The 14,188-nt window shown below is 37.8% G+C and overlaps 1 protein-coding gene across 4 annotated transcripts in view; it reads right to left on the minus strand.

The window, feature by feature from the left end:
* The window catches only part of PARN (poly(A)-specific ribonuclease), a 45,101-nt gene extending 30,919 nt beyond the window's left edge, over nt 1-14,182 (minus strand). The window contains exons 1-16 of one of the 4 annotated variants that reach the window (XM_002197500.7): nt 14,040-14,182; nt 13,687-13,764; nt 12,746-12,825; nt 12,331-12,398; nt 12,155-12,236; nt 11,437-11,497; nt 10,634-10,799; nt 10,356-10,421; nt 9,556-9,594; nt 7,620-7,662; nt 6,898-6,978; nt 5,059-5,115; nt 4,148-4,225; nt 3,065-3,108; nt 2,542-2,584; nt 802-877 (exon numbers count right to left, since the gene is read on the minus strand). In XM_002197500.7, coding sequence (XP_002197536.3) covers nt 802-877; nt 2,542-2,584; nt 3,065-3,108; nt 4,148-4,225; nt 5,059-5,115; nt 6,898-6,978; nt 7,620-7,662; nt 9,556-9,594; nt 10,356-10,421; nt 10,634-10,799; nt 11,437-11,497; nt 12,155-12,236; nt 12,331-12,398; nt 12,746-12,825; nt 13,687-13,764; nt 14,040-14,058 — 1,081 coding nt within the window. In that variant the 5' untranslated portion in view covers nt 14,059-14,182. Of the gene's footprint in view, nt 1-801; nt 878-2,541; nt 2,585-3,064; nt 3,109-4,147; nt 4,226-5,058; nt 5,116-6,897; nt 6,979-7,619; nt 7,663-9,555; nt 9,595-10,355; nt 10,422-10,633; nt 10,800-11,436; nt 11,498-12,154; nt 12,237-12,330; nt 12,399-12,745; nt 12,826-13,686; nt 13,765-14,039 lie in introns of those variants that run through there. The other 3 variants (XM_030285250.4, XM_072935707.1, XM_072935706.1) reach the window with 3 other exon arrangements.
* Between the last annotated feature and the right edge of the window lie 6 nt (nt 14,183-14,188).

A 14,188-nucleotide genomic window follows, 5' to 3' on the forward strand; every position in this document is an offset into this window, starting at 1 on the left:
GACAGTGACAGCAGAATTCTTCACAAAGAGTATCTTTTTCCTGACTTGCATTTAAGAGAACAGACAGTCTAATTGAAAGCTTCACTATTAACCAGACAGATAGGTCAGATTTTTCAATAGATTTAAATGAAGACTAAACTAAGTACTTTAAGGATGTCTTTATTGAAAAATGCATTTGGAGTTTATGCTCTGCACATTCAGCAAGATAAAAAAGTACTACTCATCTTGATTTTGATCAAGCATTGGAACTTTCAACATATTCTACTCTACAGTATTCCTCTGCCTTTTCTAAATCAGCAGCTTAAGGAAAATTCCAGAACCTTGAGCTAAGCTTGCCCTTTGATTAAATATCCTTGTGTTCACCTCAAAGCAAAAAACCCTTTCTCCTACTAAAAGAACTTAAGTAATTCCTAGAACACACATGACTGGTCACTGCTATATAAATTTTATTGGTTTTGTTTGTGCCTCTTGGAGTGCTCTGGCTTTGATCTGAAGGACAACCACCAAATGAAAGTTTTAAACAAATTTCAAATTAATCCCCAAAAATCAACCTAAAAGAAAAAATTCCATCATTAGAAGATGATGAAACTGCTGTTCACTGAACACATCCATCCTTTTACTGTCTGGATTCCTATTAATTTCCAGGTATACTTCTAAATATAATTGCACTGTATGTACAGTGCCCTCATTTAAAGTCCCTTAATCAAAACACTAAATATTAGCAGGGGAATTTATATTGCAGACTGAGAACAAAAATAATCAAAACATTTCAGAAATAAGAGCATTTTGATATACCCTTACCAACTTTAGGAGGGCTGAATGGAACCTCTTTTAAACGCTTTTCCAGTTCTGCAAGTGATGTATTATTAATCATCTCCTGCAAGAAAAGCCATCATTAATCGTCAGTGCCAAGCACATTTTCCCTGGAAACTGAAATCAAACAGGATCAAATGAGTATTTACTGCTGCCACCTTGTGTTCCCTAAGGATTTACACAGAGCCCTATTTCAAACAAATGCACCAGAGGTGTGTCAAGACAAATCTCAGTTACCTTGCCTCACTTGCATCATAACGAGTCGTAAGTATTTATTAATGGGCTCAGAATTATTGAGGGATTATGCTAAAGTAATATTTCTATTTGAATCTTGTTTCATGCAGGGTACATGTGGCAAGGGAAAAGGCAGCACAAACAGCAGGGCAAATATTCTAAATACTGATCATAATGGTTGAAGGCATTCAAGGTGAGTACTGAAATGTGTTTGCTGACTGGACATTCTTTAATAGTTTACAAGTGTAAATACTGCTGATTTAAAGTCATACAGAGACAGTGAAAGAAGCCTGACAATCAGAAAGTTGCTCCTACACTTAACTTAGTTGAGTAGCATCAATGAAATCTACTGATGAACTATATGCATAAAATAAAAATCCACAAAGATTTATTACAGATTAATTCCCTAATCAAATATATGTTGTCAATGGAAACATGCAGAATCAACAGCCAGAGAATGCAAAACATCTCCCACAATCTTTCTTAAAGTTGTCTGAGATCTATGAGGACCAGATTTAGTTTGTTTCTCAATCAAACTTAGCTGTTTACACTCATCGAGTCTGCAGACTGAAAAGTTATCAAGAACTAAGTACAATGAACAAGCTCAAATGATGCATTAATTTGGCATACCAAAGTAGGGTTTCATAACAACAGGCTAAAAACACGAGCATCTGCTGTAGAATTACAAACATTAACATAGCTGTACCAAACATAAAACTTGTGGAGGTTTCTTACTTTTCAGAATGCCACAAAGCCTCTATTCTTACCAGAGCAGTGTGCAACACAAACCTGACAATACCTACATGTGTATTTAACAGTGCTTCTTTAAGCAATACTCTGGAGTCACAGAGCTATGCACAAAGAGAGATGCTGCTTCCTCAGCATGTTTTTCAATTAATTCAAGGGTGTGTGGGAAAACAGGAGCTTATGAACACTTATCTCAATACTTATTTAGAGGAATAAAACTCATACTGTAAGAGATTCTAGGAGAAACCTGTAATTTTTTTCCTCCTGCTGACTACCCGCTGAGCAAAGGCCACATGAGAACCTAATGATGATACAGCACTTTTCCAGACAAATCCAAGTCAGCATTCACAGTACTCTAAGGCTTTGAATATACAAGCAGCCTCCAGAACCTATTTGTTCATGAACAGCACTTTTTTAATCTACTATGGGGACATGCTACTTAACAAGAAGAAAATAATCTACTAATCATACTTTACCTACTTTACATATTTTGGAATCCAAAGCTGCCAAGTTACCATAAAACTTCAAACAAAAGTGACAAAAGTCACTAGTAGTAAAGTAAAAATTTGCATTCTATAAATTCTGTAATTTAGATAACGAGTAAAGAAAAACTGTTCTTGTACAATACAAGGAGCATCACAGAAAATATTATTAGACATCCTTCTCTACAAAGAATTATCATTTGTTTCAATACACATGTATTAATGCAATTTTGTATCTTCAAATCTTTCTATAATATTAACTTACCTTAAAAGGTTGCGTACTTGCCATTAGTTTAGTATCCAGTAACCTAGAAACAAAATAAGAGCTAAATAGGTTGAAACAGAAGAATGCCCATTTTGCCAAAACATGTTTTAGTGTATTAGCTGGGAAACAGCAGATACACCCTACTGAAAATTACTGTTGGATTTGGAACAGCCAAAACATTCCTTGGCTTTGTTCAGCATGAAGAAGGACAGCAACCAAGGAACAGCAAAAGATGCAAACAACTAGTAGCAAATAAATCTTGCTCCAAATGAAGTGTACATTCAAAACACCAAACATCATGCCAAACCCAGGGGAATAGCAAGGGTGCATCTTTTGCCAAGAAGTGAACCAACAGCACTGCTTTTCCGAAAAAAAAGCTGCTCAAAATTACTTTAAAAATTGTATTTATCTAACCTGATCCCAATTTCTTTTCCTGTAACAGCTAGAGTACAGGTCTAGGACAAAAACCATCAGCTTGCTACAACTATACTGAAATGGTTGAAAGTTTGAACTAAGAACTTACCGGGGAAAGACACATGATGTTACTTCCTTGAACTCACTTAGGTCCTAATTTAACATTAAACCGGAAGATAAAATCCAAGTCAGTGAACTGTTTACAGTCTCAGGAGGACAGAGAGCAGTAGCTACAATGATCCAAACAGCCTCTAAAAGTGAGCTACAGTAATTGAATTCTCACTGTAAGAGATGTATTTGTCAGCATTACCATAGAAACCACCTGCAATTACACAGAACTACACACTACGTGTTTCTGATTTGTCTGTCATTAGTAATAAAACATTCTCTCACTACCAACACCTTATCCTGTTTTATACCCTAGGCTACTTCTGATTTCAGCCCAGTTAACAGCTCTTAAATGCTCCCAGCATTTTGTATTTCAGTGTAATGACTGCCTACAGGTTTAGATCTCTCAAGGGTCAAAAATACAGGAACTACTGACAATTGCTAACATTCCAACTTTCTAACTGGTCCCAAACTTCTTTTTCCCATCTTATGATCAAGTCTTTCCCCAAACACCCACAAGCCCTTTAAGATTGCAAGTAACAGTGTCATGTAAGCCATCCTTCCAATGAGACCTTTGGCTTCCTCAATGTTTTTGGTGCCAACACACCGCAATTGTCCAGTCATGAACTGTTAGACAGCCCTGCTGCAGTCAAAGTCTGCTCTCTCCAATTATTCTAACATTATACTTCTTCACCTCAGGGAACATCATCCTGCTACAAGACTGCTTATCATTTTAGAAAGTGTACTATATTCTTTAAAAACACACATTCCCGTTTTGTAAACTACAATAACATGTCAGTCAGTTAAATACACCTGACATAAGCAAAAAAACACAATTCTACCATCTGATTTGAAAATTTTAAAAATGCAAAGGAGAGCAATCCAACTAAACTTTCTACATAAATATTTATGACAATAAGGCAGTAGCCCAGAAGTACCAAACAGATTTTTTTAAAAATACTTTTCTACAGTTGTTCACAGGCTGACCAATTCTTCCATTCAGAAGAAAGTGTGGAGATAATACTAAAAGACAAATACATTAAGGCATTTATTTCATCATCTGAACATTCAAAAGATTACTCACATCAGGTAGGGGGCAATAGAACTGATGTATGGTGTGCATAACATCCAACAGCATGTTGTGCCCAATAACAAGCTTGCCCTGTGAAAATAACATTAAAGGTCTGTTACATTTCCAGTCCTGGCCATGGCAAAGGCCCATGGAAAATCCCTATCCCAGATGCCAGCCAAGGGCACATGGGAACAAGTACACATCAAACCTCCCCAATTGCTCTCTGCCTGCCCCACATACTCCTTCATTCTCTTAGAGCAGCCACTCATTTTCTTCTACTGCCACCCATTTATCACAGGCTTTCACGGCAGATTCTTATGTCAAGAAGACGCACTAGAACAGCTATTTACAACTTGGCTTCCAAATGTAATCTATTTAAGATTGAAGTCAAGGTATTTCTCAGTCTATTACCTTTCAATTTACTTATGCAACAACACACAATATATTCCTTATGGTTATAATATACAATAGTTATTAAGGGCATGGTCTGGCTTCTCACAGTGCATAACCTTTCATGCCAGATGAGCAAGCTCTTTCGAAAAGCTCAAGCAGTTTTTTAAATGTTAACTTTGATTCATTTGACATGATAATAGTCCTTGTTTGACAGCCTTTAACTGCCAAGAAAAAAAAAGGGAAAAAACTCCACAATCTTTTCAGAACAGAGAAAAAAATCACCAAAGCTTATTTACATAAGAGCCCTAAGAACTTGCTATTCTTGACTCTTACAGAAAGATTCTTCACTCTATTCTTTAGTTCGAGCTTACTTACCTACTGCACTCAACCACTGTAAAACATGAAACAACATGAACTTAAAATGTCACTTCTATCTTATCTTCTCCTCCAAAATGTAACAGCAAAAGAATCCCTTCTTTGAATTATCTTTTCTTACAAACAAAGGTAGGTTAAAAATCACATTAACTTACAGAATTAGCAATGGCATGAACAACTCTGGAAAATCCTACAGCATCATTCAATTCTTCCTGTAAGCAAAGATTCTGACATTAGTGAGACATAAATACAAATATTGCCACAACTGTACCTGCAAACTTGCCTCAAACTGTTTGTCAGACATAGCCAAGAACAGACCATGAAGGAAATATCAATATTTGGAAAACACAAGAGGTTAAAGCAGGATACTGCTCACAGAATTTCCATTTTTATATGTAGCTCTAGTCCCCTGTCAAGTAGGATGAGTCACAAGCTGCTGTCCTGGGATGTCCCTGGCCAGATGCCAAGCAACCACTCTACCCTCACCCAAAATTCAAAGACAGACAATAAGATTTGTGAATAAGGATAATAAGAGCCCATACCCTCCAGCCTCCTTGCTTCTGAGGGAAGGTGGGAAGGAAAGCCTTGACACTGTGCAAGTGCTGTTGAGCAGCAGACAAAACACATGGATGGTATCACTCGTGTTTTAGCCACAAAGAAAAGCACAGCAAAATACAGGCTGCTACAAAGAAGGGTAACTTCACCCCAACCAGAGCAGTATCAGCTGCAGACAGTTCATTGTCAGCACATTATCTCCAATAGTGCTCAGCAGCTATGACACTGCAAACAGCTCAGAAGGTAAAATTAACCTACATATTTTCAGCTGTACTTTTTACATATATTGATACATATGTAACAGGTTGAATCCTGATTGACACTCATATTAAATCAGACCATAATTTTATGCTAACAGAGATTGAGGAAGAAACATTCTTCTTTATTTATATAAACAAAAACAAGGAGAAACATTAAAATGTGCGAGTCACATTATGTAACACTGTAGTTGTATAAACTGACTTTTGATTAATTTGGGGGGGTTCTGACAGCACAAACTGTTCTGTAACAGATTCTTCTTTTTCAGGTCTTTGGAAGCAATTTCTGCCTTGTGTTATCTGTCTTTATTCAACCAGAACTGAAATTCAATAAAAATATTCACTGTTCCTTTAGTTCAGCTCTAAATGCTGCTAGTTTGAGCAAGTAATACCCCCACTAAAAACACTTCAGAAAACCCTACTGTAGTAGTAAATTGCTCCTGACCTGCCTTCTGGAAAAAGAGATGTCACATTAGTTAATGGCTCTTCAGATATCTCTTTCCCTCTTAAAAGGCTTTCTGCACAGAAGTATTATCTGCTCCACCCAAACTGATTTTATCTTGATATATGAAAGCACAAACCACAGGAGTTTGATCAGGAATCCCACAGTTCAAGTTTATGACCTCCTAAAATTTCCATCACTCAGTAAGCAAAATAGAAGTCTAATAAACAGTGAGTGTCTGAATACACCAGGCGTGACCAGCTTGTTACCACAGCAGTAGTGGACAGCGTGGCTCTATTGAGGAATGGCACATCCACTGCACAGGACACTAACTCAGACAACCATGAGCAAGCAAGCTTTGTGATATAAGGGGAGACTGTGAATCCAAACTGTGTAACAACTCACTCAAGAGTTTCTGCAAGAAACTGATGTTTCTTCTTACAGGGCCACATTTCTGGGAGAGCAGAGATTCACAAAAGGAGGTGGTCACTACTCCAGAATACTCATTCAGTATTCCACAAATTCTGATTTTTAAGATGTTTTTAGATTGCCTTGCAACTTTTTGCTCTGTTGCAAAGTCTAAGTTATCTGGTAGAATTTAGAAAATCAAATTCAGCCAGCCACAGCAAACCAAAGGGAAACAATACCAAACCTTAGCCTGCATTTTTGCATTGCTGACTGATATTGGAGATTCTCACTCTTCCTCTCTCACATAAACGAATGGAATTGAATTTATTTACCTGTTCTTTTGCTTGTTTCTGCTGCTCTCTTCTTTTTCGTTCCTCTTCATCTACCTTAGTAATAACAATATACCTCTCCTTCTAAAAAAAAAAAATATATATATAGTTTGAGGAATCACTCTTGAGAAGTTCAGATTTAAGATTGCTGCAAGTTTCTGTAAATTTACATTGTAAAGAAAGCTGTCATACCTCAGCACCAGTTACCTGGCAACGCAGCTGTTTCTATTGTGGGCACCACATTATCATCTACTCCCAGAAGCCTATTTTAGAAAGCTGTATTTGCTTCATCCACCAAGCCTAATTTTTCCTAAACCTGCTTTTTACTTCTCAAAAAAGATTATCAGCATTTCCTTACAAATAGTTTGTTTCAAATACTTTTTGAAGCAGAGATCTATGCTGGGAAGTGAGGACACAGCACAAGATGCTGATGGTTTTCCTCTAAGATCACAACCTGCTTTTCACTGATACTGAACACCAGATCCACTGTATTTTAAAACACTTTTTAGTATCTGTTTAAAAAGTAAGATTAAGCCACAGAAATGCATGCCCACATTCCATATGTTGGTCAGATAGAAACTAGTTCACTGTGTTCAATTTAAAATGCTTTGAATTTGCGTAAGAAAGCTCAAGTTTGTTCTAAAAATCTGGAGAGATGATGAAACTGAGAAATACAATTTCCTTTCAACAGAACAAATGTTGGAGGCAGTAACAGGCCTAGTTACCTTATCTGACTCCAGAGTTTCCACGTGGATACCTTTCGGATACCTACATGAAAACAAATTAAACGTAAATACTAATAGCTATTCACTTGGCATTTAGAATAGTGAAGCCACAACAGTAATTCAGTAATTTCATGTTTCATTATTTCTATAAGTCTCAGGTGTAAAATAATTACTACAGGTTTCTTTTTAATTTTAATAATGCAAAATCTGAAGCAATAGGCTAGCTTAATTGGCCTCCTCACATTACCTAACAGTAACTGGCACTTACACAATTTCCCATGCTATCTTGTGGAACCTGTAATTTCTTATTTAGGTGATATTAAGTAAACATCATCTAGATATTTCATCACAATCTAGAATCTTTGCTTTCAAGAAACCCAAAACAAGAATGCTCTCATTTAATTGCAACCCCAAGATAGCTTCTTTGAAGACTGCATCTCTTTAATACATCACTTATTTGAGGACTTATTAACAACCCTGAACTTTCTGCTAACAGTAGATTTTAGTAGGAATTATTAACTCAAATGTCATCACCTCTGCAACAGGGTTGCATCACACCACTACAACCACATTTAATTTCCAAAATAACACCACACACAGAGCCATAGAGCTTCACGTTGATAGCAAAAGTAAGAGAATATTGCCTTTTCCTCCTTAACCAGTAGCAATTACTCTCATAATCTCATTATAATAAACTAACTACAACTCTGCAACCACTTCAGAACCAGCAAGTTTCCTTACCCTCCGGCTACTCCTAAAATTAGTACTGGAGAGCACACTCCAAACACTGTTGTGTCCTTTCCACCCTGACTCCTCACACAGTTTTGAGCCTTCATCTCACTTGCCAAGCACGCCACAAACCTTGGATGCATCAAAACACTGATGCACAAGAGAATACTTCAAAAGAGAAGAGGATCTGTGAGGAGGTCAGGACACAAAGGCAATCAATAACTTCATTCTTCTGCTTTAATTAGCTCCATGCTACCTTCACAGCTTGGCTTTCTCTCTCCAGTACACACTCACAGTGTACACAGCTATTCTCACATAAAGCAACACTGCTGAACGTTAAAAAAACACAACTCAAGAACACATTCTTTCATCCACTCAAAGAAGATGCAAGGATAAGTGTCAGACTTTAGGCATAAAACTACATGCTACAGGAAGCTATAGATACGTTTAAAAAAATGACACTGAGAAATGGCTGAAAACACATCTGCTTTTTTTCAGATTAGTTCTCAAGCTCACTTCTTCAGATTCCGTTTTCTAGAGAGAAGCTTTATTTTATCTGCTTCCAGTGAAAGTAACAGAATGCCAGGTTCAGTGCTGCAACACTGAATTAACTAAGCATACAAAAAAAGACTTGCATATTTTCCACATCTTACTACCACAGTCAGAACAGTGAAAATCTCATTCTAAAGCCTTGGAGTTTCTCCCAAGGCCTTAAGAGATACATTTTGGCAATATACTAAGTTGTAGTATATATATATATAAAATATGTGTATACACTCTATATATATACTACATATATATAATATATATACTAAGAAGTGCTCATGCTTGGCATTCAACAGAAAACTATAACCATACCAGTACCTACTACAGAACTGCTATTTTTTCAGGTAAAGCCCACAATCTGTATAAGCACATGCACTTTCTGCTCACTAAAAATCTAGCATGCTGCATTTGTTACATAATTCTAGGCTGCACTGTTCTATTCAGAGATTTTACATAGAATAAAACAAATACTAGCTTTAATATCTAAATTAATCATCACAAATAATTTTAATGCAATTAATCTTCAGAACATTATAGAAGCCTTCTTTTAAATGGAAAAATAAAGTCTAAATCACTCCAAGGTAAAGTAGATATATCTTACCCAGATTTCTTATCAAAAGTACTAAAAATGTACAGTAAGGCAGTATTACCAGTAACTTACTTCCAGCTCAAGGTCTGATAAATTAATTTCCTTTGAAATCTAAAACCAAAAGACAATCATGTTACTAATAATCCTTTCACAGAGTGTCTCCTAGGAATGATTTCCAGTTTAAGCAGACTCTAAGTGTTCATTTGTAGAAATATTTTTAAAGCAAGAGTCACTGCTAGCAGAACTGAAGGCTAGGAAGAGATTTACTGCATTCTCATGTTCAGCTGCCAAACTGTAAAGTCATTTACACCATGTTTTAAAGTTACCCACTTATCGTCTCATCAGAGAGTATTCATGATCACTCAGTTTAGATACAGTGATGGTACCTTCTACCCAGCTTCACCATGTTCTGCTATTTCCAAATTATTTTTTAAAAAAGAATTTAAAACAATTATATTCTCCAAATACCTAGTTTCCAAAGCTAAATAGATTTTTGGGAAAGAAACCAACTAAAAACAGTCACACACTGCCAACTGTGAACAACCAATACCACAATAGAGTCAAAAAGTTTCTTTATAAAGTGCATCTCCAAGGTTTCTGGATCACTTCAGCAGTAACAAGAGGCAGCTCACACACATAAGATATTTCTTGGTTATACTTAAATATTTTGCCACTACACTGAAGAAGTTACAGCTTAAATAAATTACAACACCCATATACCTCACCACATTTTCTCAACATTCAAAAATTAGTCAAATGTAGATTTTGCTAGTTAACCCAAGTAAACATATTCTTCCCTGTCACTCTCCTATTTCTACATGACCAAACTAAAAAAAAAAAATTTTAGAAGAAATGCAATTTCAGAAACTGACCCTGTACATGGCTCCAGTTCCAAACTTTCACTTTCTTCATTCTTTAGTAAGTCTTCTATCTGTTCCCTGGAAGAAACAGATTATTCGCTTCTATATCTACTACTTTATTTTTTGGAAGTTTTTAGCTTTCTCCAAAAGACAAGAATATGCTTCACAACAAAAAGAGCAGCATTTTACAAACAGTGAACTAATATAAATGGTTTCAACATGTGAAGATATCACTACTATTCACATTTTAGTTTTAGCAACATCAGAGGATACTAAACAGTGTTACTTACACTACTTTCTCTACAAATTTTTTCTGATCTTCAGGAATTGTTACAGGGCACTTTGTGGAATTAGGAGAAATGTATGACAGAGATCCTGCACCATTGGCTTGAGAACGTTTTTCATCATACTGTTCCCTTAGCTGTCTCTCCTCTTCCTGATTTAAATATGGAATTCCTAACAAAAAAAGTAAAAGCTCATCATAATTAGAGAATAACTAGGGATGCATAGGGATTCAAGCATTTGCCTCTATTACACCCCTGCAGGCTGAAAGCAAATCCTTCCCTTTCAATGATCTGCTGCAGATGTGTGTGTCTGTCCAGCCTCCCAGCAGAGCCTCCCCTGCACAAGGAAGGAGCCCCAGCACGGCAGAGCTGCAGGTCACAACCACAAAAGCCCTGAGCACTGCTCTCCTTGCTCTATGCATCAGCACACAGCAGCATGACAGACTGCAGCAGCCCCAGTCACAGGGCACTGGGATCCCTTTCCTAGCCATTCCTACCGAAGTTTACACAGCTCCACACCTCATTACTCTCTATTCACGCTTTGCCTCCATACAAAAAAAAAAACCAAACAACCAAGCTCTCATGTTACTGGGAATTCTGTTCTGCTGAACCATGCAATGAATTTTTGGAAAGGGAGTTACCATCAGCACAGTTACAGTAGACTGGATAAGAATAATTCAAGAACTTCATTATGTGTTAAGACAGTATCATGTATGGTAGCCTTTTTTCTTTTGCAGAAAACAATGAAAGGTGTCATCATAAATTTTGCAGACATTAAAAGAAATTGAAAACAAACCAAAGTAACTCACCATTGCGAAAAACTTTATTAAAATCAAATCCCTGGTTTGCTAAAAAATCTATACTTGAACTCTGCAACAAGAGAAAAAGGCTTTACAATTGGCAAAAGTAGCTGTGGCATCAGTTAAGTTATTTTCACACTTTTTAAGAAATTATACAAAGTCCAAAGCCAAGAACAACCAAGTCTGTGTCACTAAAAAAGGCACTGAGAGTTCAGGCTATGCTACTTTTCTTATTGATTTTCAACTTCCATAATATAGACAAACCATGAATATGGTAAGGGATAAAGATGAAAGAACAAGCTATATGGAGATAAAAAACTAAAGAAAGCAAAATGTGGTTCAGGAGAACAAATCTGAGACCATAAAAATGTTGGCAATAGTCTAGGAAGCAGTGAAAGCAAGATAAGCAAATGAGAATAAAGGATTAAAAAAGCAATGAAACTGGAAGTTCAAAGAGAAAGGGGGAAAAAATAGAATTATCTTTCCAAGTCTGGAACATTATCTGAAATTCCAGAATTCACACAATGTAATGCATAACAAGATTTAAAAACTGAAGTCAAGGATATTCCCTTAAAGGTCCCACTTTTGGGATTGTTCTTAACTAATGCTTATTTATTTTATAAGAAAAAAAAAACAGCCCAGAAACTGACATTCTTCTACCTTTTAAGCTAAAGTTTGTTTCAGGTATACCTTAAATAAAATAAAATTAAACTGTTTTTCTACTAACCTGACAGACAAACTTGACATCTGGTGAATTTCTGTTAAAGGGTTTTGGAAAAATATAGAAATTAAATGACTTCATAATATACCTGTAGAAAAGATGAGTTACATGTCAATACGGCTTATCAGTATTACTTTAGAAAATCCTCAATTAAGAAAACAAGAAATAAGAGAGTAACATACTTTTCTTCTGTCTCATCATATTTAAAAGTGCAAAGGCCAAACTGAAAGAGCAAAAAATCCATGGAATGCTGGAAAGGAAAGAAAAATTTTGCATGAGAATAAAACATACACACATTTAAAAATTACCAGGTTACACCCACATATGATTTCTCTCCATTTCAAAATTAAGTAAAGCGAATCGTCTTAACCAGTGTTCATTTTGCCGGTAATTTTAAGGTTAACACACCAGAGTTGTTCTGCTAGTTTTCATCCCCATTTAATCATCTTACTATTGGCCCAAGATGACTTCAATATGCATTTCCATTCCACAAAGAGACAAGAACTGAGGGAAGTTCCATCTTTCTTTCCTCCTGTTGGTCACACAAATGAAATGCTGCACCAAAAGCAGCTTCAGTTTTCATTTTAAACACTTTACCTTTTTAAGTTTCTGATACCTTTCTTCTGGAGTGTCAAAGCCATTTGTTAATGCACTAACTGAAGGCCCATCACTGATCCCTGAAAAAGTAGATTGGTAAGATTTTCAAAATTAACCACAACAAAGAAATGCAACACCTGGCAACTTGAGAAAAATGCTTTCACTTGAAGTATTTATTACAATTATTTAATTTGAGAAAAATACTACAGCAATAAGCCACTAATTTTAATAGTGGTGTTCTTGAAGTAGTGGAGAGAAGTAAAGCTCTTCAGCAAAAGCTCGGTCATTCTGGCTCCTATTCAACATGTCAGTAGCAGGCTAATACCTATCAGTACCCTAATGTAAATGGGCTTCACAACACAATACAGGAACAAAGGCAAACTAAAAATGGGAAGAACATTGCCCAGAGATTTATTGAATAACTTAGTCACCTTAAGCAATATGCAACATCTGTACTTCCACAAACACCCCATATAACAAAAGTTAGTCTCATCAGTGAACTGAACTGTGCATCCCAAAAGCGAAGTACCTGCTAAAGCTTCTCTCTGCTGCATACACCCTCAGGGCTTCACAAGCACACGTGCCCTTAGCGCTGCCTTTCACTGTCCAAACACTCGCAGGATCTCCCTCACTTATCCCAATCCACTGCTCTCATGGCACACATACGACCTGGTTTTACCTTGAGCTGCAACAACTATCAGTTGTCATGTTGAAAGATTAGTTTGGGAGCACAAGCAGCGTAAGCATGGCATGCATCTATGACCAAAGCCTTGCTATCACACATGTAATAAGTGGTTTAATCGCTTTGTGGTAGCCTCAGCTTTAGCTGTTTCAAGCCAACTCTGAGATACATCACAGGAGCGAACTCGGGCACCGAGGTCAAACCAGCCCCCGTCAGAGACTGTCAACAGCTCACAATGACAAAAGAGGCGCAACTGTACCTGAAAACTCTCCGTCGATGGCCAGGAAGTCCGACTCTTCAATGGCTTCATACACTTTATTTAGGTTATCCTTAAAGTCTGCGGGTAAAGGGTTAAAACACACTTGAGACTACGAACGGCAGCCCGGCGCCCCTCGGGCGGGCAGGGCCTGCCCGCCGCCCGCTCAGCCTCGGGGCCGCGCCTCACGCTCAGGGCTGCGCCTCACGGGTGAGCGGGGGAATGGGGACCCCTTCGCCATGAAGGAGAGGCTGAGGCCGGAGCGGCCGCCCGCCCACGGCAGGGACGCCGGGACACCGAGACAGCTCAGCGCCAGCGGCGCAGAGCTCAGGACGCAGGGCCGGGGGGTCACTCACTGCTCCTGATCACCTCCATCCCGCGCCCCCGCCCGCCGAGCTCGGCCCGGCACCGCCCGGCACCGCCCGCCGCCGCCGCCGAGCGCTTCCGGGGCCGCCCCGCGCGCCGCACGTGAGCGCGCACGTGAGCCCCGCGCCGCCGCCATTTC

This window comes from Taeniopygia guttata, chromosome 14 (genome assembly GCF_048771995.1).
Source record: "Taeniopygia guttata chromosome 14, bTaeGut7.mat, whole genome shotgun sequence".
Classification (NCBI taxonomy): Eukaryota; Metazoa; Chordata; class Aves; order Passeriformes; family Estrildidae; genus Taeniopygia; species Taeniopygia guttata.